Consider the following 23890-nt stretch of genomic DNA (forward strand, 5'->3'; position numbering starts at 1 on the left):
GTACAATGGGTATGTCTTAGTATCTGCAAGCACAGACAGTGTACCGTACCGTACAATGGGTATGTCTTATAGCACAGACAGTGTACCGTACCGTACAATGGGTATGTCTTATAGCACAGACAGTGTACCGTACCGTACAATGGGTATGTCTTATAGCTCAGACAGTGTACCGTACCGTACAATGGGTATGTCTTATAGCACAGACAGTGTACCGTACCGTACAATGGGTATGTCTTATAGCACAGACAGTGTACCGTACCGTACAATGGGTATGTCTTATAGCTCAGACAGTGTACCGTACCGTACAATGGGTATGTCTTAGTATCTGCAATGCTACGCAGCAGCAGCACTAGTTCATTACGACTGCCTGTGGGCATCAATGTCAGTCAGGGGACTATTTCAGATTCACATGAGAAAGGAGGAAGCGAGAGAGGGCCGACTTAGAATAAGCAATGACGTCAACAGCACCCACAGTAGGGTAAACATGAACGTTTCCGCCGTGAAATATTAGTTACCCTATATTTAACCGTTTATGAACTCAAAATGACGACAAGGAAGACATTCTGGTGTACGTACGCACACGTTCACAACAACTTGGCCTCTCTGCATGTGAGACACAAACGTTCTTAGTTCTCAGGTAACATTCCGTTTAAAATAGATATGATCCTACAAAACACACAATTTGACCATGATACCCAGGATCCCATTCAATCTAAACCAATATTAAAGTAATACTGTGTGTGTAGCATTCATTTTCACGTAGCTCCGTTGTCATACCGCTCAAAACCACCTAAGGATATTTTGTTGTCAAAAACATGCATTCACATTGCATCCCATCTTTCCATTGGATCCCGCAGCTCTGTAGCTGAACTGGGGAAGGGGAGCAGCTCTGTAGCTGAACTGGGGAAGGGGAGCAGCTCTGTAGCTGAACTGGGGAAGGGGAGCAGCTCTGTAGCTGAACTGGGGAAGGGGAGCACTTGATTGCTTACACACGCTGGCCGTGCGGGCGTGTGTAAGCACCACCCGCATTCATATGACTGTGTGGCTCCAGGTGGCCCAGTAAAGACATCAAGCGCTATTCTCCTGTCACATAGCCAGCAAAACAAGGAAGTGTGGCTCGCTCTGGTGGACGCAAAGCGTAGCTACTTTTGTGAATTTAATAGTTTTATTAGGTTAATATTGCTATAATGTTTGTAACCGTTTTAGAAAAGCAATAAGCCATGCGAGGTCCCAGCTTACCGTGGACCCGTATGGGCAGCATAACATTGTGGCGGAGTAGAAACATCCGTACACCACCCCCCCCCCCCCCCCCCCCTGCGCACCAACTTAACATGTCCAGGTGCTCCTTCGGTCGCCCGTCGCCATTAAGGCGTCTTACTGGTAAACAATACACGCTATTCACATTAAAATACATAAGCGTGCGTGCGTGCGTGCGTGCGTGCGTGCGTGCGTGCGTGCGTGCGTGCAAGACTTGGCGTCAGTGTAGTTCACCTCCTACCTGACAGCGGCTGAAGACGTCACTGGGGGTGGGCTGAACGTTGAAGTGTCTCAGGACCCTCGTGGCCTGGTCCAGGGCTTTCTCCGAGCAGTTGAGAGCCAGACAGCGGCCCTCGCCCACCTGGGAGCGCAACTGGAGGAGCAAGAAGAGATTTAAAAAATCTCCTTTAATACTTTAGTCATACGGCTGTTGTCACTCACAGAAAATTCATTTTTTTCTTTTTAGATTAGATTATTACGGAGCCCCCCCCCGAGTGGCCATGGTAAGAAAAATATATTATCTCGTCCGGACAAGATAATATCTCGTCCGGACAAGATATTAGGGTTTGATGAGGTCAGATCAACATATGGAATGTCAGAACAGGTCAGCTCCATATATGGAGATCTAAGGGTGGCAGCGGGGGCAGTGTCTTGTGCACAGGGTTTGATTTTTTAATTTTAGGCCTGTTGAGAACTATAGTTTTCACCGGCTGCCAGGCGCGGCTGCACTAATAACTTTGGGACGGGCCCGTCTAGAGTTTAAATGGACAGGTATCAGTCAAAAGGGAGACATCGAAGAGGAAGGACGGGTGGGGAGGGTCAACATATGGAATGTCAGAACAGGTCAGCTCCATATATGGAGATCTAAGGGTTTGAGGTCAGATGTAGAGCTGCTGGCCAGCTCCATATATACAGATCTAGGTGACGATCCAGTCTTCTCCATGTATGGCTATCCAGGGTTTGATGAGGTCAGTGTCGTGATCTTCATATATTATAGAGACGGCCATATATGTAGCGTGTCACGAGGCGTGACGACTGACAACCATATAATGGTGGCGTGGCGTGTCAGGAGGCGTGACGGATCGACTGACAGGTTGCTCAGGTAATCAATAAGCAATACAACATTTTTGGGTTTGATTTGAGTTTCTTTACTTACAGTCTGGTATGGCATTCCACAGGTGAGTATGGTACGGTCCTCAGTTCGAGCCAACTGATCAAATGATAAAACACAAAACAAACATTCATGAAGAATAGCATTCAATGCAAGCTACATGTGTAATGTGTTTGTGTATTTATGAGACATACAATAATGTGCTTGTGTGACATACTAGGTATGGAGTGGATAGCATTAGTTTAGGGTTTGACCAGATGAAGAGCCTTGGCTCGAAACGTTGTCAATAAATAAACTTTTGGAGCAGATGAGTGAGCAGGTTCCCTTCTCTTTTTGAGTGGTGTAAACCACTCCTACAACTGGCTTTGTTAGTTTACGTGTCTGTCTGTTTGTCTGTCTGTTCGTACCAAAAAATTAGCATGGTTGCTATGGTCACCCAGTTCACACGGGTGTGATTTCATTACGTCAGACATTACGTCAGACCACAGTTGATCAGTCTATATAAGACCTTACACCACTCAGTTCACACGGGTGTGATTTTTTCTTTTGAACCCAGCACCTCCACTAAAGTCATGTGCGTATTACTATAGTTTGTGTAGCATTAGTGACACACAAAAAACAAACGGAAAAAAAGCATTTCTTGTTAACAGCTCAGTTACATTTTAAAATGTATTTCTTTATTGAGTTTGGCACGGTCACTCTCACATCGCACTTTTATTCTACCTATGAGGGTGGATTCTACCAACGCATTTCAATGAGAATGGAGCGTTTTTTTCTTTTTTGTTTGTTTTGTGCAAAAATCCGCAAATGGCAGACATGGCGGACACATTCCCATTGAAATGCATCTGCATTTGCCTAGTCTCGCGTTGCCAGACTGTGGCCTCTCACAATTTCCAAATGCTTCCATCATACAGTCTGGAGCAACGGAAGTTCTATCATTCATGAGTAGGTGTAGTTCCAGACTCTATATAGCATTCAGGAGGTGTAGTTCCAGACTCTATATAGCATTCAGGAGGTGTAGTTCCAGACTCTATATAGCATTCAGGAGGTGTAGTTCCAGACTCTATTTAGCATTCAGGAGGTGTAGTTCCAGACTCTATATAGCATTCGGAGATTGTGGAATAGTTGTCTGGATACGCGAGACTATAGCATTTCCCTAACCCTCATAGGTAGAACATAAAGTGTGACCGTGCCCTTACAAGAGAATATCTCCACTCAAAAGAAAAATAAACTCTTGGCATTTGTATGGAGTCATATGCCATAGATATGTCCCTGCCAGGTCACGTAAACTCTGAGATCGACATGGAAGCCACCCAGTCATATTTTAATTCATCTATGGAGGTTTGCTTGCAGTGTTGTTTTTCGTCGACTAAGACTGTACTAAAGGTTCGTCGACTACCTTTTTTCACTGGCGAAAACTAAATGGAAACTAAATGAAAACTAAGCTATGATGACTAAAAGTAAGACTAAATATACTGACAATTTTGTCAACAAATAAAAACTAGACTAAAATGTTAGGAAGGGTCTAGTGGACAAGAGATCCGGTATAAATAACATAAGTCATTTTACACTTGGTTTCATGCTGAAAATAGCCGATCTACAAGCTCACAACACATTGCGCTGCGACGCGAGTGAGAGCTTGTAGATCGGCTATTTTCAGCAAGTGTAAAATCAGTCATTACGACGGCATCAACGCACGACAAAATACATTTTAGTCGTGTGAAGGAATCAGCTCCAAGAATCAGACAACTGCCCAAGAATGCATTTTGTTGGTTTTTATTTACCCCCAAAGTCTCCAAACGTCAACCAGGCAGTGCAATATTCACAGTGAGGGACTGTCCAAAAATTAAATAACAGGCTAAAAGAACAGCAACTTGGGGTAACTAACTTAACAGGCTACACCCTTCCATGAAGGGCCCCAGCAGCAGCTCTCTTCCTCAGCTGCTCAATATAGCTTGCCTAGAACAAACTGAACTCCTCTCTGCAGATTCACCCACCATTTTATACCAGGCGGGTCATACCAAGAACACTCACAGTAATTAGTATCATTTAACTTAAACTAAGGCAAACTAAGGCCCATAAGTTATATACAATTACACTATTACTTATAAGCCATTTACATGTCATAATTCAGGCACCACTTTACCAACACATTAGGCCTATAATTAGAAAAGCTACAATACAAAACCAGAACCCACACCCCTCTCCTCTACTGCACTTGGCACCTCCCAATCAACCGGCTGATTGCCAGCACAGGAGAGGACAATTTACAATTTAGGCATTTAGCAGACGCTCTTAATCCAGAGCGATTTACATTAAAGGGTAAGACCACTTTTGTAGAGGTTTGGGTTGTACTTTACCTTGCCATGATGTAACTCCAAATGTGGACAAGAAATTAAAAATAATTTCTCCAGTGATTAGAAATTGATAATTCAAAATATGCTCCTCATTGACTTACATTGTATGCTGAAACAGCTCTCAAAGTCACTCTTTTAGTACGTAAACAAACACAAACAAAGTTGTTTCAGACAATATAGAGCAACACCAAAACTCATGTGGTTTTATTTCTTCATAAAAATGGTAACTTCCTGTTGATTTTACTATATGAAGATCTGGATCCGGATCCATGGATCCAGTCCGGGTTTTCTTCTGAATAAAAATGGACAAATCAACAGGAAGTTAACATTTTTATGAAGAAATAAAACCACATGAGTTTTGGTGTTGCTCTATATTGTCTGAAACAACTTTGTTTGTGTTTGTTTACGTACTAAAAGAGTGACTTTGAGAGCTGTTTCAGCATACAATGTAAGTCAATGAGGAGCATATTTTGAATTATCAATTTCTAATCACTGGAGAAATTATTTTTAATTTCTTGTCCACATTTGGAGTTACATCATGGCAAGGTAAAGTACAACCCAAACCTCTACAAAAGTGGTCTTACCCTTTAAGCAAGAACAAAAAGCATGGGAATACATCACATATATAAAAAGCATTTATCAAGAAACATGCGTAAGCTAAGAACGTAACTAGAACATATCTATATATAATGACACTATACATATAAGCTATACATATATATTATACTATGCTGTACTGTTATTGTGCTGTCTACATGACATGCTATAAGTCTGTTTCAAATGCTATCTTAAGTCTAAAAAGTGCTGTCTAAGGGGGTAGGGTAAGTGCTATGGGCCATGGTGGAGTCTGAAAAGGTGGGTTTTCAAACTACGGCGGAAGATCGGGAGTGATGCTGCAGTTCTGATTGCAACGGGAAGTGCATTCCACAGTTTTGGGGCCAGAAGGGAGAAGAGTTTGGGACGTGTGGAGCGTTGTCCCGGCGTTTTTAGTGAGGGTACTTCCAGCTTCCCTGCGTTGGCTGATCTGAGTGCGCGGGAGGGTTTGTAGGGTTCAATCATGCTTGCAAGATATGGGGGAGCCATACCTTTGGTTGCTTTAAATGCCCGCATCAGAGTTTTGTATTCTGTGCAGGCAGCGACCGGGAGCCAGTGCAGGGAGCGGAGCAGGGGGGAGACATGTGAGAATTTTGGCTGGTTGAAGACCAAGCGAGCTGCGGCATTTTGGATCAGTTGGAGAGGCTTAAGTGCAGATGCCGGTAGGCCAGTGAGGAGGGAGTTACAATAGTCAAGTTTTGACAAGACTGTTGTCTGGATTAGGAGCTGGGCTGATTCCTGGGAGAGGACAGGTGACCAACAATCAATTGAACATCATGTTTAAAAAATAATTGCAATGTCCATGCTCAGGAATTCATTAAGACTAGACCTGTACCTGCCCGTCGGCTACCGGCCTACTTGAGAACGATGCATTAAGATATAGTTGAGAGTTGAGACATTATGATACACCACTCCCCACAGTCACTTCCAAGCTGGCCAGCAATAATTAATCAGAAGCAATTGTGTATTCAGATGAGTGTGTGTGTGTGTGTGTGTGTGTGTGTGTGCATTGTCCCCGTTTGCCTCTATAGGGCACAGGCTGCCCCGTGACAAGTCGACTAAATCAACTGTAGATTTAGTAGACTAAAATCTTAGGATATTTAGTCGACTAAAACTAGACTACAACACTAACACATTCCAAGTGACTAAAATGTGACTAAAACTAAATGAAGTTTAGACTATGACTAAAGAAATGTGCCTGCCAAAAACAACACCGTTTGCTTGGCGTATCATTCATAGAGTATTAAAAGGATAGAGACTGAACCGGAGCGATTTTTTTAACCCATTTTGGGCGGGAACCCCTTTTGGTGTTAGCATTATGTTATGCTTTAGCTATTGAAAATAGCAGATCTACAAGCTCATAGCGCGCCACCATTTTTAGAATCTGATCTCAGGTCAAAATGAGTTAAGTAAAAAGGCAGGGGCTCAAGCCCCCTTTGATGTCTATGTGTGCAGGTCCCTGGCTGTATGTATACGGTACCGACTCACCTCAGCTGCAACTCTGTGGTCGTCGTTGTTCTCCAGTATAGCCACGTCGACCCCTAGACAGCGCAGATACCTCCCCAGTCCCTGTAGCATGTTGTCGCACACTACCCGGAACTGCTGGGGACTCATGGGAGGGCCCGGCAGCTCTGATGCCCTCGTCTCATCACACCACGGGGCGACGACGCCGCCCTTTTCCTGACCACGGGATGTAGCTGATCCGGCGGCCTGATGACCCCCTCGGTGTCCCTAAATGAACACACGGCACTGGACTGAGAATTGAACTAAAACATTTTGTTTTTTTAGTTCAATTTCCTTTTTCTTACTTCCAGAATGGCTGTCAATTAGCTGTCAATTAGCTGTCGATTAGCGTAAACTCGGCAACTAGTTGACTAGTTGCCTAGTTTACTACTCGACTAGTTGTTTAACTACCTATTATGTAAAAATGTGGAATATTTGTACATTTAAAAACTGTGTACATTGGTGACTATAACTAAAATATACCTGATCTTGAGGCCTACAAAATCGGGGAAAAAAAATTATATATATATATATATATATATATTAGTTGACTAGTTGATTTTTTTTATCAACTAGTCAACTAGTACCAACAAGGTCGACTAGTGGATTTACTAGTCGACTAGTTGCTTAATGCCCTAGTGAGTGCGTGCGTGCGTGTGCGATCATGAGAGTGCGAGCATGAGTTTTGATTTATTGATTGATTACTTTATTAATCAGAAATGTAAACAGCATGAGGTACAGTCAGAGATGTAAGGCTAAAAAGAAAACATAAAAGAAGCACAAGGTACAGTCAGTCATTAAGGCTAAAACACAAAATAAAGTCCACATGCCGTGTGTATCGATTATTGACCCGACGTCACCCCATCCAAGAAAAGCAAGGACCTTGTTTGTGCTGTGCAAATAAAATGAAAATGTTCCACTTGACCCCGTCCCTTTTTTTGTTGTTAAATGGTAAATGTATGTAGCGCCTTTATCCAAGGCACTTTTACATAAATTGTGCATCACATTCACCCATTCATACACCGACGGAAACCATGCAAGGCACCAACCAGCACATCGGGAGCAATTAGGGGTTCAGTGTCTTGCTCAAGGACACTTCGACACTAACTCTGGGGGAGCCCACAGGGTTCGAACTGGCAACCGTGCGGTTACCATCCGGTCACTCTACCGCTGAGCCACCCTTTGTTGTTTTTAAGATATATATAATATATATATATATATATATATATATATATTGTCTTTAATTGATAGAAACAGTAGACTGACAGGAAATGGGGAGAGAGAGAGATGACATTAGCAGCCTAGGATCAGCCATGGATGGAGCCAAATGCACCAAGAACGTGCTCATCATTATTTTTTTTGTGAAAATATAGCAGACCTAGAAGCTATTTTTGATTAGATTTGGTGTGGAAGGAAAAAAAGAAGGGTACAGAACCACCCCCCCCCCCCCCCCCCCCCCCTCAACAAAGTATAATAGGGGTTTAAGTGGTCAAAAGCCTCAAGTCGAATTTACACATAATATAATGTAACTCGATTGCGCCACTGAGTGGCCGTACGTGGCCTTGCAGCCTTTTGTTTTTAATAAGGTGGCCCTTGATAGGAAAAAAATATGTTAAGAAGGCAACAGTCAGTCTAAGGCTTTCATCAGCTTATCCATTATCCACAGGATCCCCGTGTTGTAGGTACCCTCCCAAAACATATGCAGTCATCTAAACTGCCTCCCCCTGGTCAGCCGGGGCGCCTGATGGAGGGGAAAGGAACTGGTATATATGGAATAACGCGCTACGTCCAACCGGGGGAAACTCCCCCCCCCCACCCTGTCAGGTGAAAAGAAGCGGCTTGGACTCCTCATGCATTGAAGGAAGCATGAAGTCAAGTCCGTTGCTCTCCCCAAGGTTGGCAGAGAGAGTGTATACTGTATAGAGCCCAGGATTACATTAGATAATTGACACTGGGTGGAAAAAAATGGGTTACAAAATCGTGGGATAAAACAAAAAAAAACAACATTATCCACAGGATCACACAAATTGCAGGTGCACACAAATTAAATGTCTTTCTTGAAAACATACTTGTACAATTCAGTTTATCGTCAGTCAGCTTATGTGTTACGATCCCTCAAGGGCTATAGGGGCAAAGGGGGCTTAATTTAGCCAGTGTTCGATTTTCGACACCACAATGCATAGCATTGCAAGCTATGCATTAACATCGTGAAGTATGAATCAGCCTCTATACCATTTGACCTGCACTGGCCTTGGCGTGGCGGTCCTGTTTGGCCTGTCTGTCCTTTGGCTTCTTGACTTTTTCAGAGCAGATGCTGGACCTGGTTTGGAAATTGGCGGGCAGCCCAAAGGATGCCGGGTCGCCGGCGAGGGCCGAGTGGATCTCCAGTAGACAGTAGGCGTCCAACGCTGAAAACGAAGTTAAGGACAGTGAGTGAAAAGGGGGTTAGGAATTCACCTCTGGGAGGTTGATGGAGGCGTAGAATATTGTCTGTGGAACCAATAGACAATACTGGCTAAAGATATAGAGCACCGAAGTCTGACGTCAATAATCGGTAGAGAGGGCGCCAAGTCCGCAGGTTCATGTACTTTTTATTTGCATTGTAATCCCCATAGGGGGATTTTTAAGTCGCCTCATATAAGAATTGTACAGTGTTTGAAAAATAAACAAATCATCCAGGCCGTTTCACGCATATGGATATGAAGAAATCAACTGACTGAGAGAAAACGCTAATGTTACTGCTACTGAATTTGTAAATTTTTCGCTAGAAACAGACGGTCGTAAACGATACAGAGACACCTCCCCGACAATATCGCCGAGACAGTTCGTTTACTTTTGGACCACAATTCTTATACGAGACAATTTTAAAGATGACCCCAAGCTATATTCTTTCAGAGCGAACTTTCTTAACTCAAATCTTTGCTTCTGGGGGGGGTGGGGGGGTTACTGGAACAACATATTTTTAGATGGAGGTCGGCGGCCAAATACATATAATTCTGGGGGTCCTTGACATGAAAATGTTTGAGAACCACTGACATAAAAACTGTCAGGATTTAGAAGGCATTTGTAGAATCGTCCTCAGGTCTAAATGGGTTAAACACACTTAATTGGATGATCTGGCCAGGCACACATTATATGACCAATTCTCGTACAGGGGCACGAATCAACCACCAGATTGCCCAACAATGGCTTGGTGTGTAGAGGCCTAAAAAGAACACCACATCTCTAGAACTATTAACAGTATCCAAAGTCCAGATTGCCTATAGTTCAACTGACCCGCGTAGATCAGGTTTTCGTGGTGTGAAAGAGGAGCAGCTGAGCCTGCCGTATCATCTCTTACCTGCATATTTTGTTTGGCTGATGCGTAGCGGGCGTTTGTCCCACATGGATAGCTGGTCTGATTTGTCCAGTGGCTTCCCCAGGATCTGTTTTACCATCAGGCTGAGGCCTTTCTCTCCTTGGGACGGCAAATCACACCGAATCTGGAGAGAGGACATCGTCAGAATGGAATGGAATTCTTCGGTCATTGCAGCCTTCACATTCTCATCACAAAACTCACAAACAGTGTTGTTTTTGGCAGCAAATTTCGATTTCAGTTTTAGTCATTTAGTTTCAGTCACCTGGAATGCTTTAGTGTTAGTCTAGTTTTAGTCGACTAAATAGCATAAGCTTTTAGTCAACTAAATCGGCAGTTGATTTAGTCGACTCAAATGTATTTTGGCGGGCCTTGATGCTGTCGTAATGGCTGTTTTTACACTTGCTGAAAATAGCAGATCTACAATGCGTTGAGATCTGCGTTGTAGATCTGCTATTTTCAGCATGAAACCAATTGTAAAATGAGTTATACTGGATCTCTTGTCCACTAGTCCCTTCCTAACATTTTAGTCTAGTTTTTATTTTTTGACGAGAGTATATTTAGTCATAGTTTTAGTCACTGTGGCTTAGTTTTTATTCCGTTTTTATGTAGTTTTTGTCAGTGAAAAAAGGTAGTCGACGAACATTTCATAGTATTAGTCGACGAAAACAACATTGCTCACAAACCTTACGTTGGCCCTGAAAACTTTGTTTGTGGCCTTGACAACCAATTAGAATATGATAACAACATCTATTCAAATATGGTTGATGGTTGTAGGAGTCTATGGCTAGTATGTCCCTTAACCCATTCTCGGGGAGGGAACCCCATTTTGGTGTATTATAGTATTATGTTATACTTTAGCTGTCGAAAAATAGCAGATCTACAAGCTCATAGCTTAGAGCTTGTAGGTCTGCTATTTTTGAAAAATCGTGAAAATGTGGCACAAACCTTTGAATATATATTCGTTCAGGACGTTTTTAACTAAAATCTTTGCTTCTGCTTCAGATGGGGGTCGGCGGCCAATTACATATAATTCTGGGGCTCCTTCACATGGAATAGTTTGAGAACCACTGATATAGAAACATAGGTTTTTCAGAAAACTGTCAGGATTTAGAAGGCATTTGTAGAATCGTCCTCAGGTCTAAATGGTTAAGTTTGTATGCTTATGTCAGTTTACAACTATGCCGGAGGCACCTTGTGGCTCTTGGCTCTGTAGCTCTTTCATTATGGACTTGGATGGACGGCAGGTTATTAAGTCTGACTGCATGTTTATCACTCGGCAAACCAACACAAACAAAAGTGAAAATACAACTCTAATGTACTGCATATGATCAGCATATGATCAGCCATCTTGGTGTCGTCCCACATAATGTTTCTGCATAGCATAACCACGAAAACATTTGCATTAAGCATCTTGGGACGTTCTCTGTGACAGGACTGAGAGAACGACCGTCTAAGAGCTGATCCATGCCATCGTAGGCTACGACAGTGTTAACCCATTTAGACCCGAAATTAAAAAAATGTCTTCAAAATCCTGACAGTTTTCTAACATACCTGTTTCTATATCAGTGGTTCTCAAACAATTTCATGTCAAGGACCCCAAAAATTATCTGTAATTGGCCGCCGACCCCCATTTGAAAATATGTTGTTCCAGGCACCCCCCAGAAGCAAAGATTTGAGCAAACATTCGCTCTGAAAGAATATACATTCAAAGATTTGCACCACATTTTCACGATTTTTCAAAAATAGCAGACCTACAAGCTCGTAGCGTGGCACTCGTGCCGCGCTACGAGCTTGTAGATCTGCTATTTTTCAATAGCTAAAGTATAACATTATGCTTAAAACACCAAAAGGGGGTTCCTGCCCAAAATGGGTTTTAAGGTAGTGTAAGACGTATTGGCTGCAGAATCATTCTCTCCACTAGTGTGCAACTTGGCTGAAGTTATACAGTATGACGTTACCTGTTCATGGAGTTTCTTCAGATCGAGAACCCCCTCGACTTTCAGTGGCTCCTGTAACAACTGGGGCCAAGTAGCTGACAGGCACCTCAAGTCTCCACTTATATCGTAAGCTGTGGCAGAAGGTTTGGGAGGAGAGATGGGAGGCATGGAAAGAGTGAAGCGGTGAAACAAACATCAATAATTATGAACGTGTGGAACAAGTGCTTTGAGCAGCTAGCCCATACATGGGCAACTGGCGGCCCAGGGGCCACATGTGGCCCCTCACTTAACACCAAAATGTGGTGTCCAAAATGCGGAAGTGCAAACGAGCGCTCAACGTTAAAGCGGCACTACTCCAAGAAGTGACTGAGCTTCTTGGCCTGTCACTAAGGGAGATGCCAGTCACCCTATTCTATTCTAAATTATATCTTCAATATCTTTTTTACTTTTTATTACCGTTCTATCTCTTCATGGTTATCTTGCTGTTATTTTGTAAAGAACTTTGTATCTCTTGTTCAGAAAGGTGCTGCACAAAATGAAGTTCATCAATTGTCATCACAGACAGCATTCATGCATTGTCTTGTTGGGCAGACAGTCAACTCTGCATTGAGCCAACTAGACTTTACAATTTGCCCTTAATGGTCTAGTTGTGTTATTGTGGAAATGTCATTTTAAGTATTTGTTTTTATTTTATGTTTTGCTTCACCCACGTGGTCCAGTTGAAAATGTATCATGGCCAAAAGTGTTATGGTACACTTTCAATAATAATACTTTCAATTCAACCCACACCCTACGAACTCACCCAGTTTAAGAACTTTGCTGTCAGAGAAGAAGGTCCTGACGAAGCCCAGGGTTTCTTTATATTGGCGTAAACCACTATCAGACATGTCCAGCAGGAAGACCTGGTCCGACACGGCGAGTTGGATCACAGCAACGCGCTGCGTGGAGATAACCAGCGGAGCCCACCACTCCATGTCAACTCCAACCACACCACCTTCCTAGTGAGAGAGAGAGAGAGAGAGAGTTAACGAGCGGAGCCCACCACTCCATGTCAACTCCAACCACACCACCTTCCTAGTGAGAGAGAGAGAGTTAACCAGCGGAGCCCACCACTCCATGTCAACTCCAACTACACCACCTTCCTAGTGAGAGAGAGAGAGAGAGAGAGTTAACCAGCGGAGCCCACCACTCCATGTCAACTCCAACCACACCACCTTCCTAGTGAGAGAGAGAGAGTTAACCAGCGGAGCCCACCACTCCATGTCAACTCCAACTAAACCACCTTCCTAGTGAAAGAGAGAGAGAGAGTTAACAAGCGGAGCCCACCACTCCATGTCCACTCCAACCACACCACCTTCCTAGTGTGAGAGAGAGAGAGAGAGAGAGAGAGAGAGAGAGAGAGAGAGAGAGAGAGAGAGAGAGAGAGAGTTAACGAGCGGAGCCCACCACTCCATGTCCACTCCAACCACACCACCTTCCTAGTGAGAGAGAGAGAGAGAGAGAGAGAGAGAGAGACAGAGAGAGAGTTAACCAGCGGAGCCCACCACTCCATGTCAACTCCAACTACACCACCTTCCTAGAGAGAGAGAGAGAGAGAGAGAGAGAGAGAGAGAGAGAGAGAGAGTTAACGAGCGGAGCCCACCACTCCATGTCAACTCCAACTACACCACCTTCCTAGTGAGAGAGAGAGAGAGAGAGAGAGAGAGAGAGAGAGAGAGAGAGAGAGAGAGAGAGAGAGAGATAACCAGCGGAGCCCACCACTCCATGTCAACTCCAACCACACCACCTTCCTAGTGAGAGAGAGAGAGTTAACCAGCGGAGCCCACCACTCCATGTCAACTCCAACCACACCACCTTCCTAGTGAGAGAGAGAGAGAGAGAGAGAGAGAGGAGAGTTAACCAGCGGAGCCCACCACTCCATGTCAACTCCAACCACACCACCTTCCTAGTGAGAGAGAGAGAGTTAACCAGCGGAGCCCACCACTCCATGTCAACTCCAACCACACCACCTTCCTAGTGAGAGAGAGAGAGTTAACCAGCGGAGCCCACCACTCCATGTCAACTCCAACTACACCACCTTCCTAGTGAAAGAGAGAGTTAACGAGCGTTTTAAAGTGGATTTTCATGACAAGCTACTCAGCGATCGGTGCAGTGGCTGTTCAAAGGTAACTTTAAACATAGGCAGTCTAGCCTGAAAGACGCCCGTATAATGTTGCCAATCAACCTATAGGATCAACATAAGTAAATTAAGATAACCCTTTCAATAGTAGTATCTTTTATATATTTGTATTTGCATATTGTCCTATATAATGCCAAATTTGCATATTTAAATGTACAATTTCAGAAAATGTGTAATACAAAAAAAATCACCAAAAAGATTTGAACCACAGTGAAATCCTTAATGTTCATTCAAATGGGGTTCATGTTAACACAGCACTGACTGTACTATTCACTGTTGTCCATAATATTCTCTTACATAAAATAAACAGACTCGTTAATTCAATTGGCTGCATCCGACTATCAACTCATGATGATGAATGAAACACGAAAGTCACATAACATGTCACGTTCTCATCCGTGAAAACACGCACGCACGCACGCACGCACGCACGCACGCACGCACGCACGCACGCACGCACGCACGCACGCACACACGCACGCACGCGCGCACAACACTTTTTTTTTGTTTGTTTCATGTTTTTGATGGGTCTCACATGATGAAGCCAAAAGGTCGAAACATAGCTTATTAACCCAATAAACATTGGAAGAGTAGTTAAGTGTGTGGTCTTCATTTATGTACTCCTGTTTAATGTTTTTTAACAGCACATGAAGGCACTGTGGAGTACCACAATATTTGCTTTCTTAAATAAATGAGCATGGTTCAAAGCTTATCGAGTTGTAACTTCAATAAATGAGCATGGTTCAAAGCTTTTTGAGTTGTAACTTAATGACTTCCCATGATTTACTGAGCCCCCTCTCCGCCCTCCCTCGGCACGCATTCATGTCCTCAAATGCCGAACAAATGATGGACCTTTGATATGAAAAGGGTTGAAAACTACTGGTGTAGGACATGAAAATGTCAGATTGACTGTTGTTTCTGTACCTTCAGCACAACGTCTTGGCATTGCTGGAGTCCCTCCAAGGTGTCCAAGAAGACAACCTTGTCACGGGGGAGTGACAGCTGGTGGTACTGTTCACGGTGAGACGCGGATGGTGTCCACTCCACACTCTGAACACAGTCCATGTGTCTGGGGAGACGAGAGAGAGAGACAGAGAGAGAGAGAGAGAGAGAGATTGAGAATTTAGGCAGGGTTTCAGCCCTATAGAGTGTCGCAGTCCAGCCCCCTTTCATGACGACGCCAGGCCCAGGAAATAATATTAATCACAATGCATTTTTCCCATAGACATTTCAAAAAGTATTTATTTAAAGACCTTTTAAGCGTCGTACGAAGCCAACTCGAGTCGTGACAAATCATGACAACACACACAATATTTTGGACCAAACAAATAATTACATAGAAGAAAAACAACAAAAAAAGTGTTGTAACCTGCCGTTTTTTTCTACTTTCTAATTCTTTGTTTGGCCCGAAAAATTGTGTTTGTTGTCATGATTTGTCACGACAACAGTTGGCTTTGTCCACGGCGTAAACGTCTTTAAATAAATACTTTCTGAAATGTCTATGAGGAAAATGAACGGAGAATCATTTCCTGGGCCCTGGTAGGGGGCGGGACTGCGACGCTCTATTGACATCCATTATAGAATGTAAGTTAAATATTTAATGGTGGGCTGGTGGTGCATTTCAATATTAGATGAACTCACTTGAGATGGTCTGGCAGACTCTGCTGTACGTCCCAGATACCAAACGGCAGTCTGTTTCTGGGGATGCTGTATTGGAGTGACCACTGGGCAGCGGTCTGGAGGTCAGAGTACCTGACCAGCATCTCAACCATGAAGATCTGCAGTTCCACGTCATCCACCACCATATACTACACGCACACACGCACGCATGCACACGCACGCACGCACGCACGCACGCACGCACGCACGCACGCACGCACGCACAGTCGCACGCACGCACGCACAGTCGCACACACATACACACACAGATCTTAAAGCTGCTCCCAAAAGAATTTAGTCTCTGACTGTGACACATCTAGGGGCAACAATCTGCATTCAAACATTTTCCTAATAAGCTTTCCCATTGGTCGATTTGCTCGTCTACTTCCTGATTGGTTAGTCATTTCGACCGCTGTTTTTTTGGTCTTCGACCAATGGCAAAGCTTCTAGGAACATCTTTGAATGCAGATTGTGGCCCCTAGATGTGTCACAGAGACAAAAGAAAATTGGGAGCGTTGTACTCATTGCTGGCTGTCTGAATACCATTTTTTTTTTTATATCATTGCTTATAGCAGATTTAACAAGAAAAAACACCTAAAAAACATGTTTTAAATAAAAAATGACAAATATTTTACCTCTACACGGTCTCTCCAGTTCTCCTCCTTCATGGATTTCTATAATAGGAAATTGGGAGGGGGAAAACAACAGACAAAGAAAACTATCTTAATTAAAATGCAAGCCTGTTTGGCATCTTTATTTCTTATGGCTTCGTAACATGTTTATGTATTTTTTTAAGTTTTAGGAAAATGTGTGTGGTATTCCCCAAGCCAAGCCAACACCCCAAACCCACATCCCCACAACACAAGCCCCTTGTGTTGTTTTGTGTGATAACCTACTCGCGTCCACCCTCGGCTACCCTAGGATTTATATTCCAAACGAGACGCTTGGTTAACTAACACTCATTTCACTCATTTCCAAGTTCATAGCGCGCCACCGAGTGCCGCGCTACGAGCTTGTAGGTCTGCTATTTTTGAAAAATCGTGAAAATGTGGCCCAAATGTTTGAATATATTTCTTTCAGAGCGAACGTTTTAACTCAAATCTTTCCTTCTGGGGGGGTCACTGGATGGAACAACATATTTTCAGATGGGGGTCGGCGGCCAAATACATATAATTTTGGAAGTCCTTCACAAGAAAATGTTGAGAACCACTGACATAGAAACATGAGTTTTTCAGAAAACTGTCAGGATTTAGAAGACATTTGTAGAATCGCAAGAATTTTCATATATCACATATTACTATATTAGATGTTATTATTGACACAATCTCCGCCACGATTAATTCAAGAATTATTTCTATATGCCAGGATGACGCACCGTTCAACCCTTATTTTGAAGATCCAAAACACGTCGTGTCAGCTTAACCCATTCAGACCGTAAAATGTGTGGGAACGTCATAACTAATCCAACCGACGGGTTGCTAGGACGTGTACACGGACGTGTACACGGAGAGTTGGCCTCTCCTTCTGCACCACTTCTCTGTTTACCGTTCACAAAGAAAGGCTCGGCGCGCGTAATCTAAGGAGGGGCGAGCTTCTATTTTGAAAGAAATCCCGGCGCTGATTGTGTTAATGGGGTGTGTTGACTCTTGACTGGTTGTTATTCTCTGCCTGGGGCATGAGAAGTACAGGCCGGCGTCATTACTGCGACCGCCAGGCTCCGTGCAATAAGCCTTGTTTTGACCGGAAATGCCGCCTGGGAGGTGGGATTTGGAAAGCGACTAAAGTGACTGAAAGCGTGCGTGCGCACGTGCACACACGTGCAACCAAGATGGCACAGTCCAGTGTCTAAGCTAACAACAGATTAGCCATCCGAAGCTAATGTCCACTAGATCGGATCAAATAAACGTAGCCTACGTATTTTTGGCGGCGTCGCTTCCCGACAAATAACGCAGGCTGCGGTTTTTGGGGCGGGGAATCGGTTAAAACTAATCCAATCAAATCCACAGAACAAGCAACAGCAAGAAGAACACAAAACTACATAATACAATTGATATCATTAACCCCATTCAGGACGGGAACCCCTTTTGGTGTTTTAAGCATTACGTTATATTTTAGCTATTGAAAAATAGCAGATCTACAAGTTCGTAGCGCGGCACTTGGTGCTGCGCTATGAGCTTGTAGATCTGCCATTTTTGAAAAATCGTGAAAATGTGGCACAAATCTTTGAATATATATTCTTTCAGAGCCAACGTTTTTAACTCAAATCTTTGCTTCTGAAACAACATATTGGGGGTCAGATGGGGGTCTGTGGCCAATTACATATATTTTTGGGGGTCCTTGACATGAAATAGTTTGAAAACCACTGACAGAAACATACGTTATTTTTCTGAAAACTCATGATTTAGAAAACATTTTGTAGAATCAGTTCTCAGGTCTAACCGGGTTAAAATATTGTTCATCTACTTACGTCTCTAAACATCTTGTGCGTGAAGTATTGCAGAGCATCCTCTTTTCTCTTTTGCATAGCATTGGGACACAATTCTACACACAGCTCTATATAAAAAGAAGAGCAGAAATATTGAATAAAATACCACAATTTGCTCACTTTTGACTTGTTCAAACAACCTTACATACTAGGGGTGTAAGTAACGATAGTAACTGCATCGAAAAATAGATTTTAATTTCAAGAAGCGAGGTATATCGAAACAGCAACAGCAACATTGACTTTCTATCGTATCGTTTTTCAATGCAAATAATCGTTATCGAATCGTTTTGCTATGTAAATAATCGTTTGTATCAATACTATGTTTTTGTGTGTGGTATTTAGCAATTTTAAGAAGAAAAGGGGGGGGGGGGGGGGGGGGGTTAATTACTTATTTTAATATAATGTCTATGTATTTTCCAGAGAATCAGTGCACACAGATGTCATGTCTTTGCTAAATAGTTACTGTGTCGACTTCAAATCATTGAATCGTATCGTATCGGACAGACAGACAGTATGTAATACATACTGTACATACATACCTTCGTTAATGTTGAATTTCTTTATTAGCCTAAACACGTGTCTGCTGAGCACTTTGGAGCCGGTCTGCATGACATTGTGTTTGGAGAGGACCAGGTCTGGGAACTGCCTGCAACATGAGAGAGTGTTAGAGAGGTAGGAGCCGGTCTGCATGACATTGTGTTTGGAGAGGACCAGGTCTGGGTACTGCCTGCAACATGAGAGAGTGTTAGAGAGGTAGGAGCCGGTCTGCATGACATTGTGTTTGGAGAGGACCAGGTCTGGGTACTGCCTGCAACATGAGAGAGTGTTAGAGAGGTAGGAGCCGATCTGCATGACATTGTGTTTGGAGAGGACCAGGTCTGGGTACTGCCTGCAACATGAGAGCAGGGGGTGTTAGAGAGGTAGGAGCCGGTCTGCATGACATTGTGTTTGGAGAGGACCAGGTCTGGGTACTGCCTGCAACATGAGAGAGTGTTAGAGAGGTAGGAGCCGATCTGCATGACATTGTGTTTGGAGAGGACCAGGTCTGGGAACTGCCTGCAACATGAGAGCAGGGGGTGTTAGAGAGGTAGGAGCCGGTCTGCATGACGTTGTGTTTGGAGAGGACCAGGTCTGGGTACTGCCTGCAACATGAGAGAGTGTTAGAGAGGTAGGAGCCGATCTGCATGACATTGTGTTTGGAGAGGACCAGGTCTGGGTACTGCCTGCAACATGAGAGCAGGGGGTGTTAGAGAGGTAGGAGCCGGTCTGCATGACGTTGTGTTTGGAGAGGACCAGGTCTGGGTACTGCCTGCAACATGAGAGAGTGTTAGAGAGGTAGGAGCCGATCTGCATGACATTGTGTTTGGAGAGGACCAGGTCTGGGTACTGCCTGCAACATGAGAGCAGGGGGTGTTAGAGAGGTAGGAGCCGATCTGCATGACATTGTGTTTGGAGAGGACCAGGTCTGGGTACTGTCTGCAACATGAGAGCAGGGGGTGTTAGAGAGGTAGGAGCCGGTCTGCATGACGTTGTGTTTGGAGAGGACCAGGTCTGGGTACTGCCTGCAACATGAGAGAGTGTTAGAGAGGTAGGAGCCGATCTGCATGACATTGTGTTTGGAGAGGACCAGGTCTGGGTACTGCCTGCAACATGAGAGCAGGGGGTGTTAGAGAGGTAGGAGCCGGTCTGCATGACGTTGTGTTTGGAGAGGACCAGGTCTGGGTACTGCCTGCAACATGAGAGAGTGTTAGAGAGGTAGGAGCCGATCTGCATGACATTGTGTTTGGAGAGGACCAGGTCTGGGTACTGCCTGCAACATGAGAGCAGGGGGTGTTAGAGAGGTAGGAGCCGATCTGCATGACATTGTGTTTGGAGAGGACCAGGTCTGGGTACTGTCTGCAACATGAGAGCAGGGGGTGTTAGAGAGGTAGGAGCCGGTCTGCATGACGTTGTGTTTGGAGAGGACCAGGTCTGGGTACTGCCTGCAACATGAGAGAGTGTTAGAGAGGTAGGAGCCGGTCTGCATGACATTGTGTTTGGAGAGGACCAGGTCTGGGTACTGCCTGCAACATGAGAGAGTGTTAGAGAGGTAGGAGCCGATCTGCATGACATTGTGTTTGGAGAGGACCAGGTCTGGGAACTGCCTGCAACATGAGAGCAGGGGGTGTTAGAGAGGTAGGAGCCGGTCTGCATGACGTTGTGTTTGGAGAGGACCAGGTCTGGGTACTGCCTGCAACATGAGAGAGTGTTAGAGAGGTAGGAGCCGATCTGCATGACATTGTGTTTGGAGAGGACCAGGTCTGGGTACTGCCTGCAACATGAGAGCAGGGGGTGTTAGAGAGGTAGGAGCCGGTCTGCATGACGTTGTGTTTGGAGAGGACCAGGTCTGGGAACTGCCTGCAACATGAGAGCAGGGGGTGTTAGAGAGGTAGGAGCCGGTCTGCATGACGTTGTGTTTGGAGAGGACCAGGTCTGGGAACTGCCTGCAACATGAGAGCAGGGGGTGTTAGAGAGGTAGGAGCCGGTCTGCATGACATTGTGTTTGGAGAGGACCAGGTCTGGGAACTGCCTGCAACATGAGAGCAGGGGGTGTTAGAGAGGTAGGAGCCGGTCTGCATGACATTGTGTTTGGAGAGGACCAGGTCTGGGAACTGCCTGCAACATGAGAGCAGGGGGTGTTAGAGAGGTAGGAGCCGGTCTGCATGACATTGTGTTTGGAGAGGACCAGGTCTGGGAACTGCCTGCAACATGAGAGCAGGGGGTGTTAGAGAGGTAGGAGCCGGTCTGCATGACATTGTGTTTGGAGAGGACCAGGTCTGGGAACTGCCTGCAAACAGGAGAGTGTTAGAGAGGCAGCAGGGGCTGAAATCCCGTAAGAGGGCACTTTTGGACAACAATTTCAAAAATAGCAGATCTACAAGCTTGTAGATCCTACAAAATGAATGTCCTTCTAAATCCTGACAGTTTTCTGAAAAACCCATGGGTTTTTTTCAACGCGGGACTGATGATATATTGAAGCTGTGCCACAGCGCAAAATGTAAACACGAGCTAACAAGACGTCTACAACTTGAAATTATTATGGAGATTTTGAGTATTGAGACTTGAGAGACCAGATCAAGGTAGGAGGAGGGAACTTAGGTCTAGCGGTCTACTGGTACAGATGGTGTGGTACACCCAAAGAGCAATGAGAACTAAAACTAGACTAAGACTAAAACATTTCAGGTGACTAAAACTAAATAAAAATGATTCAAAAGACTATGACTAAAACTAAATCAAAATGTGCTGTCAAAAACAACACTAGTCCATACCAGTGTTGTTTTTGGCAGCAGATTTCTATTTTAGTTTAGTCATAGTCTTTGGAATAAAACTTAATTTAGTTTTAGTCATATTTTAGTCACCTGGAATGTTTTATTGTTAGACTAGTTTTAGTCGAATAAGTAAATATAAGATTTTAGTCGACTAAATCTACAGTTGATTTAGTCGACTAAAATGTATTTTGTCGGGCCTTGATGCTGTCGTAATGAGACGTTTTTAGACTTGCTGAAAATAGCCGATCTACAAGCTCTCAACGCGTCGCACCGCGGCGCGTTGTGAGCTTGTTGATCAGCTATTTTCAGCATGCAACCAAGTGTAAAATGACTTATACTGGATCTCTTGTCCACTAGTCCCTTCCTAACATTTTAGTCTAGTTTTTATTTGTTGACGAAATTGTCCATATAATTTGGTCTTAGTTTTAGTCATCGTAGCTTAAGTTTTCATTTAGTTTCCATTTAGTTTTCGTCAGTGAAAAAAAGGTAGTCGACGAAACATTTTTTTCGTCATAGTTTTAGTCGACGAAATCAACACTACGTAGTCTCCATACTTGCATATGTTGTTCACGCTGAAGTCGGGAAGGCACCAGGAGTCTAGGACGGTGACGAGGCGTTGCTCCAGGGCAGGGTGGCCTGCCACGTAGGACTCGGCTATAGACAGCTTGTCGTGCAGAATCAGTGGTACACAAATCTGTGGGGCAAAATGGAGTCCAGAACATTAGCTAGTGTCTAGTTTGTCGAACCTGTGGATATTTACAAAATAATGTATTTCTAATACTCAAGAACTATATATACCGTAAATCCCCTTGCTACTACCTACTTGCATAATAAACAATTTAACCAATTTCAACATGCAAATACAACCTCTCACCTCTTCCATGTCCAGTTCCTTCTGTAGTTTAAATTTCATGCCTAGTATGGCTGCCTGATGAAAAACAGAAAATAATTAAGCACCAACTTAACAGTCCAAAAGACTGAATAAAATCGTAATTTCACTATTTTGCTGCCAATACCAACCATGTAGAAGTACAGCCATACATGCTGTAAGCCTGTAAGTCAGAGTAGTTCAAGCTGATTAACCCATGTTGGGCGGGAACCCCTTTTGGTGTTTTAAGCATTATGTTATACTTTAGCTATTCTGTATTTAAGTCCAACGTCATTTTGTACATTAAGTCCGGGTCCAAGTGGCACCAGCTCCCGTCCACATCTCATTGTAAATAGAATATCTAAACGCGTGAATCTTTTTACAATGACGTTATTTTTCAGAAAGGAAGTCATTGATTCATTGAGTCATTTTTTGATGAATTGAACATGGTGGACCCTGTTGTAAACAAGTGTAATGCTTAATTGGGTCGTCCACTCACAGTTAACAGCCTTTGTATTGAGTTTGTGCTTGAAATGTACTGTAATTCTGTAAACTGTTAATAAAATGTTCAATCAATCAATCAAATTGAGGGTTAAAATGGGTCTTAATGCTTCCTTTGTCCATGACAAATAAAATATATGATGTGGAGACAATAAAGACTATTATTATCATTATTATTGAAGGTGGTAACAGCCCATTTGCTCAGTACAATATTTCTTGGGCATATTTAGAATGTGTGCAGGGTTGAGTATGTTGAATCTAGTTTGCATTAATGAGGATTTAGTTGACACAATGAAATAAAAAGGCGATAGTATCTAGTGTGGGGCAGACGGCCTGTCACAGCCAGATTTGGGAGAGCAGCAGCTTTGTTGTTGCAAGGAAAGCGGTAAAATGAGACTTTCGTGGTTGTTTTCGTCTCAGATTTAGTCTGACGGAGCGACACAGTATAACTCTATGGGGACACAAAAGCGACACAAAAGTAGGACCCGGAAGTATCTCAGGAGGGGGCGCTCACGTAACGGCTAAAATACTGAATTGAAAAATAACAGATCTACAAACTCGTAGCGCGGCACCGAGCTTGTAGGTCTGCTAGTGCAAATCTTTGAATATATATTCTTTCAGAGCCAACGTTTTTAACTCAAATCTTTGCTTCTGTGGGTTCCCTGGAACAACATATTTTCAGATCAGGTCGGTAGCCAATTACATGACATGAAATAGTTTGAGAATGACTGACATAGAAACATGGGTTTTTCAGAATCGTCCTCCGGTCTAAA

The 23890-nt window shown here is 43.8% G+C and overlaps 1 protein-coding gene across 3 annotated transcripts in view; it reads right to left on the bottom strand.

Moving 5' to 3' along the window:
• The window catches only part of exd3 (exonuclease 3'-5' domain containing 3), a 54781-nt gene that overhangs the window by 25360 nt on the left and 5531 nt on the right, over positions 1 to 23890 (bottom strand). For 2 of the 3 annotated variants that reach the window (XM_079524436.1, XM_079524437.1), the window contains 14 exons: positions 22623 to 22676; positions 22303 to 22442; positions 18980 to 19086; positions 18423 to 18508; positions 16591 to 16629; positions 15938 to 16104; positions 15221 to 15365; positions 12920 to 13115; positions 12139 to 12248; positions 10163 to 10304; positions 9055 to 9230; positions 6808 to 7050; positions 2414 to 2467; positions 1499 to 1630 (listed from right to left, as the gene is read on the bottom strand). In XM_079524436.1, the coding sequence (XP_079380562.1) occupies positions 1499 to 1630; positions 2414 to 2467; positions 6808 to 7050; positions 9055 to 9230; positions 10163 to 10304; positions 12139 to 12248; positions 12920 to 13115; positions 15221 to 15365; positions 15938 to 16104; positions 16591 to 16629; positions 18423 to 18508; positions 18980 to 19086; positions 22303 to 22442; positions 22623 to 22676 (1791 nt within the window). Of the gene's footprint in view, positions 1 to 1491; positions 1631 to 2413; positions 2468 to 6807; positions 7051 to 9054; positions 9231 to 10162; positions 10305 to 12138; positions 12249 to 12919; positions 13116 to 15220; positions 15366 to 15937; positions 16105 to 16590; positions 16630 to 18422; positions 18509 to 18979; positions 19087 to 22302; positions 22443 to 22622; positions 22677 to 23890 lie in introns of all 3 variants that reach the window. The other variant, XR_013791918.1, reaches the window with a different exon arrangement.

Source organism: Electrona antarctica (genome assembly GCF_951216825.1).
Source record: "Electrona antarctica genome assembly, chromosome: 16".
In the NCBI taxonomy this organism is placed as follows: domain Eukaryota; kingdom Metazoa; phylum Chordata; class Actinopteri; order Myctophiformes; family Myctophidae; genus Electrona; species Electrona antarctica.